Source organism: Carlito syrichta, unplaced genomic scaffold (genome assembly GCF_000164805.1).
Source record: "Carlito syrichta isolate Samal-C Ts95f unplaced genomic scaffold, Tarsius_syrichta-2.0.1 Scaffold316208, whole genome shotgun sequence".
Classification (NCBI taxonomy): domain Eukaryota; kingdom Metazoa; phylum Chordata; class Mammalia; order Primates; family Tarsiidae; genus Carlito; species Carlito syrichta.
Window position 1 is genome coordinate 550,697 of NW_007260304.1, and position 5,827 is coordinate 556,523.

Sequence of the window (5,827 nt, forward strand, 5' to 3'; positions counted from 1 at the left end):
ATCCCCCCCACCCCCCCACCCCCAAAGAAAACCTGAAAAGAAGCGTGCTCCTTAACACTAGGGCCACCCAGCAAATTTTGCCCTCATAACCAGGAAAAAGAAAGGAAAAAATAAAAAAAGAAACCCAGGCTAATATTGCCTTGAAAGCCACAGGGCCATTTTCTTGTTCTTCCTGCCATGGTATTTTTTTGTTTTCTTCTGAGTTGAGTTTCACTCTGTTGACCATGTGGGGGAGTGCAGTGGCATGCTGCTCATGGCCACTACAGCCTCCACCTGATAGGCTCTGGTGATCTTTTTGCCTCAGCCTTCCAAGTAGCTGGAACCATAGACATGTACCATCACACCCTTCTTTTTATTGTAGAGATGAGGTCCTGCCAAGTTGCCCAGGCTGGTTTTGGGCAACTTGGGCTCCAGCAATCCTCTTGCCTCGGACTCCCAAAGTGCTGGGATTACAGGTGTGAGCAACCGTGCCCAGCTAGGCCATATTTTTAACGCTGAGGCTAGAGAGCCATGTTGCTGCCCTTCAGAAATACTTCAGACAGTTGTCTTCAAGCCACTGTGGTTCTTTTCCTGACTCGTTTTTCTTTCCTTTTTTTTTTTTTTTTTTTGGAGTCAGGGTCTCACCATGTTGCCCAGGCTAATCTCTAACTCCTGGGCTCAAGTGATCCTTCCACCTCGACCTCCCAGTGCTGGGATTACAGGCATGAGCCACCGCACCCAGCCCCAACTCTTTTTCTTTTTGACACCAGAGAACAGTTGGGATAAAAAGCATCCATCGTCCCTTTTTTCCTTTAAGATGGCTTCTAGGCAGTGGGCTTTCAGCAAGCCTGGCAAAAATTCTGGAGCCAAGGCTGAGTGCCAGGCAGGGGGCCTAGGACCCAGGGTCTGTGCGTAAAGCCTCCCGCCCACTGGAAATGATTGACTTCCAAATAACTTTTTTTAAAGGGGAGGAGCACTGCACCCCCTCCTCCATGGAGAGAAAGGGATCCCAATTCCTAGCTACCCACCCCCACCCCCCAAACACACATATACACACACTAAGGCACAGCGAGGGCGGGCAGGCATGCTTTGGCAATGAGGGCCCTCGGGAGGCCGGGGCGTGAACAGCTGCAAAGTGGGGTGTGGATGTGTGGAGCTCAGCACCGTTGGAGGCAGGTGGGAGGAGGAGAAAGACGTCTCAGGGCTCCCGAGGAAGTAGGAAGAGGTGGTCAGGAAAAGGCAGATGAGAAGAGGAAAAGGAAACCCAGAAAAGAGACAAGAGGAAGGAAAGATAGACCTGAGTGGAGAAACAGCTCCATGCAAAACAGGATATTGACAACAACACAAAACAGAAAGGAAATGGAGAGCAGGAGAACAGGGACGGAATGAAGGAAATTGGAAAGGGCTGGGCATGGTTGGCTCATGCCTGTGATCCCAGCATTTGGGGAGGCTGAGGCAAGAGGACTGCCAAAGGCCAGGAGTTCAAGACCAGCCTGGGCAATAGAGCAAGGTCCCATCTCTACAAAAAAAAAAAAAAAAATTTATTTTTTTTGAGTCAGAGTCACTCTGTCATCTAGGCTGGAATGCAGTGGCACACTCACAGCCACTGCAACCTCAACCTGCTGGGCTCAGGTGGTCCATCCACCTCAGCCTTCCAAATAGCTGGAACCAAAGGCACGTGCCACTATACCTGGCTAATTTTTTTATTTACTATAGAGAGGTCTCGCCAAGTTGCCCAAGCTGGTCTTGAACTCCTGGGCTCAGGCAATCCTCTCACCTCCACCTCCCAAAGTGCCGGGATGACAGGCATGAGCTACTGTGCCTGTCTCTACAAAAAAATTTTTTAAAAAAGAAATGGAAAAGAGTGTGATGAGTCAAGGGGGGGAAAGGGTAGGAGGGAGGGAGGGGAGCCAGAAGAGGAAATTAGAGGACAAGAAGGAGAAATAACAGAGACTGAAGAGGTTGAAGAGAGAATGGGGAGCCCCTTGGGAGAGTCTTAGACCTTGACAAAGACCAGGCGGGCAGAGTACACCAGGTCGGCCACATATGCCAGCAGGTTGATGGCCGTCAGGATGGCCACTGCCAGCCGGCGGTCCCAGCTGCACACACTGTGGGGGTGCCTGTTGGCACAGCCCGGATCACTCCTGCGCTGGGGCTGGCCACCGTACCGCTCGTCGAACTGGTAGAGGGGCCAGAGGACAAGGGCAGTGGCATAGAACAGCACGGAGAGCAGGGCCAGCCCCGACAGGAAGCTGGGGAAGGGGATGGGCAGCATGTTGGTGCAGTCGCCCAGGTTGAGCAGGATGGCCACGGCTGCCAGGATGAAGCAGATGGAGTAGACCGCCACACACCACTGCAGGGCCGGCTGGTGCTGATACAGTTGAGGGTTGCTAATGAACGCAAAGATGATGCAAGCCACGAAGGTCTCTAGCACCTTGAGCAGCCCCGGCACGGTGGCCATATAGCCAGTGATCTCACCGGGCCGTGCCCGGGTCCAGGCCACCTCGGTGGCGTAGGCCACGCAGGCGATACACGAGAAGAAGGTGGCGGCAATGGCGTGGTCCCGCGAGCGACCATGGGACATGAACTGGACGTAGGTGGTGGGGTAGATGATGGAAGCCGACAGGCAGAAGAGGGCCGCGTAGCAGGCGTAGGTGATGGGGAAGTTACGCCAAGACAGGGGGAAGCGCGACTGGAGACCGCCCAGCTCCACGATGAGGATGACCAAGGTCACGGCGAAGCAGAAACACCACGTGAACATGGACCAGTTGCCCATGGGTCCCATCCAGGCACCCACGCTGGCCACCAGCGAGAAGGCCACGCAGGTGGATACCAGCTGCAGCAGGCGCAGGAGGGTCAAGGGGTGGGCCAGGGCCCGGGGAGACCCCACGATGGTCGGGGACCCCAGGCCCGAGGACGATGACGTGGTGGTCGTGATGGTGGTGCGGGTCACTGTCACCGGCATGGCTGCAGGGAACGGAAAGACAGTGTCCCTGTGAGGTTTCAAGCACGGAACACAGGCCCCTCCAGCCCTCGCCTTCCCTGGGCACATATTCATTGCTAGACAGTTGCTAGGTTTTCTGTTTTCTTTTTTGATTTTTTTTTTTCATTTTTGAGTTGGGGTCTCACTCTGTCACCTAGGCTGGTGTGCAGTTGCACAGTCACAACTCATTCCAGCCTCCACCTAATGGCTCAGGCGATCCTTCCACCTCAGCTTCCCAAGTAGCTGGGACAACAGGTGCACACCTCTAAACCCAGCTAATTTTTTTTTTTTTAAGTTGGAGTCTCACTCTGTTGCCCAGGCTGGAGTGCAATGGCACGCTCATGGTCACTGCAGCCTCAACCTGTTGGGCTCAAGTGATCCTTCCGCCTCTGCCTTCCAAGTAGCTGAAACTACAGGCACGCATCACCATGCCCAGCTAATTTTTTGATTTATTGTAGAGACGAGGGCTTGCCAAGTTTCCCAGGCTGGTCTCGAACCCGTGGGCTCAGGAAATCCTCTCACTTTGGCCTCCCAAAATGCTGAGATTATAGGCATAAGCCACCGCGCCTAGCCCATCAGCTAATATTTTGATTTTTGTAGAGATCAGGTCTCACTATGTTGCTCAGGGTGGTCTTGAACCCCTGGGCTCAACAATCCTCTCGCCTTAGCCCCCCCAAAGTACTGGGATTATAGGCAAAAGCCACGGCGTCCAGCAGCTTTCAGTTTTCAAACAGCCAGTCAGTCCCGGGCATACAGGACCAAGTCGTACACCCAGTTTGAGGCCCACTCCTCCCACGCTGTCAGAACCCAGGAGTCTAGGCCATTTTTCTCCTTCCCAAGAGATCCATGTTCTCCCTTGAGACCTAACTAATGTAGAACTACTTTTCTTCATTTCCATTCCAGACACTCTCCTGTCGCCTTCGTCTCCTTCTTAGGGACGCGGTAACTGTGGTCAAAAGCATCCTTCCCCTTCTGCCTTCAAGTGTCAGGACAAGAAACCTGTCTTCTGCAAACTCTAAACACCCCAACTCCTCTCTCAGACTGGGGAATCCAGGCCCCAGCCCCTCCTCCCTCAGACCCAGGAGTCCAGGCCCCCAGCCCCCTCCTCTGTCAGACCCAGGAGTTGGAATCCCCAGACCCTTCTCCCTCAGATTCAGGAGTCCAGACCCTCAGCCCTCCTCCCTCAGACCCAGAAGTCCAGACTCTCAGCCCCTCCTCCCTCAGACCCAGGAGTCCAGGCCCCAAGCCCCTCTTCTCTCAGACCCGGGGGTCGGAATTCCCAGCCCCTCCTCCCCCAGGCCCAGGAGCCCAGGCCCCAGCCCCTCCTCCCTAGCACCCCTGGAGCAGGAATCCCCAGCCCCTCAGACTCAGGAGGCTAGGCCCTCAGCCCTCCTCCCTCAGATCCAGGAGTCCAAGCCCCAGCCCTCCTCCCTCAGACCCAACAGTCCAGGCCCCCAGCCCTTCCTCCCTTGGGTGTCCAGCACTCTGCACCCAGCCCATGAGCAAACCTCCTTCCACTCAACAGTCATCTAGACATTTCCAGTCCCTAAACCTCCAAGAGTCCAGCGTCTCTGTGTCTACGTGACAGGGATCCGCACCTGACCAGAGCTCCCACACTCCCAGTCGGCCTCCTCTCACTGAGCTCCTGGAACCAAACCTTCTGGAACTGGGCCTTCACTCTCAGCAGCCCCTCCAGAGATCAGGAATCTTCTCGCTCGGTCTAGTTCCCACCTGACATTTACTGCAACCCAAGCAGGCTGAGTCTGCCTCCCCCTTCTCCCCGCAAAACCCAGCGGGTTCCCAGCTTCTGGAAAACTCAGCTCCCAGACTCCCCACTGCCCAGCACCCAGCCCCTTCCTCCGAAATCTCCTGGCTGCATGGATTCCCACAGATCCTCTGCCTCCAGAGCCTGGGCCTCCACGTGGGGTATCCCAGATGCCCGAGACTCTGGACTTCCAAAATCTCTACAGCGTCCACTCACTTGTGGCAAAAAAACCCCCCAGGGAATCGAGTGGCCAGCCTCGGAGGGACCCGGTGCCCAGATCCGTCCTCAGGCCACAAAAAAGTCTAATCTCTTAGCTGATACCATGAGAAGGCCTGGCTCGGGCCAGGAAACACAACTTCCTCCTTCCAGCCCTAGGCACCAGGAAAGCCAGGGCTGGATCAACAGGCCCTAACCACTTGGGGCTGCCGACCCAGCTCCTGGACTCTTCCTCAGACACGTGGGTGCCTGGGTCCCACTTCCTTGGAACCCAAACTTCCAGGTTCTGCTTCTCACAGGATCTAGGAGTCCAGGCCCCAGCCCTCCCACCTGAGACCCAGAAGTCCAGGCCCCCAGCCCCTCCTTCCTCAAACCCAGGAGTCCAGGTCGGTCCCCAGCTCCTCCTCCTCCAGCCCAAGAGTCCAGACCCCCAGCCCCTCCTCCCCCAGCCCCAGGAGTCCAGGCCCCCAGCCCTCTTTCCCCAGACCCAGGAGTCGGGGCCTCCACCTCTCCTCCCCCAGACCCAGGGGCCCGAACCCCCAGCCCACTCACCAGCGGTCTTAGCCGACGAACCCACGGATAAAGATCTGGCTGCGGAGGCGGATTAAGTCACACACCTGGCAAAGACTGGCCAGAGCACCTGCGCGGGAGACAGGACGTCAGCGTCCCCTCGGCCCAGGCTCCTCCTTCCCCAGCCAGGCCCCCGCGGGCCCCGCGGGGAGGCTCCCAGCCTGGCACGGGGACTTGGCGCCGAGCCCGGTGACCCCAGGCAGCCCGCCCCGCTCCGGCCTCCCCTTCCACAAACTCCGTGGCCTCGGCGGAGGCCAGAGGGCGAAAGTGCGCGCCCCGCGGCGAGCGTAGGCGCGTGTGTGCTCTTAAACCCT

General features: G+C 56.9%; 1 protein-coding gene across 5 annotated transcripts in view; it reads right to left on the reverse strand.

Moving 5' to 3' along the window:
* Positions 1–1,863: 1,863 nt before the first annotated feature.
* Positions 1,864–5,827, reverse strand: part of MYADM (myeloid associated differentiation marker) — a 7,383-nt gene continuing 3,419 nt past the window's right edge. For 3 of the 5 annotated variants that reach the window (XM_008073872.2, XM_008073873.2, XM_021706899.1), the window contains 2 exons: positions 5,496–5,583; positions 1,976–2,946 (listed from right to left, as the gene is read on the reverse strand). In XM_008073872.2, the coding sequence (XP_008072063.1) occupies positions 1,976–2,944 (969 nt within the window). In that variant the 5' untranslated portion in view covers positions 2,945–2,946; positions 5,496–5,583. Of the gene's footprint in view, positions 2,947–5,495; positions 5,584–5,827 lie in introns of all 5 variants that reach the window. The other 2 variants (XM_008073871.2, XM_021706900.1) reach the window with 2 other exon arrangements.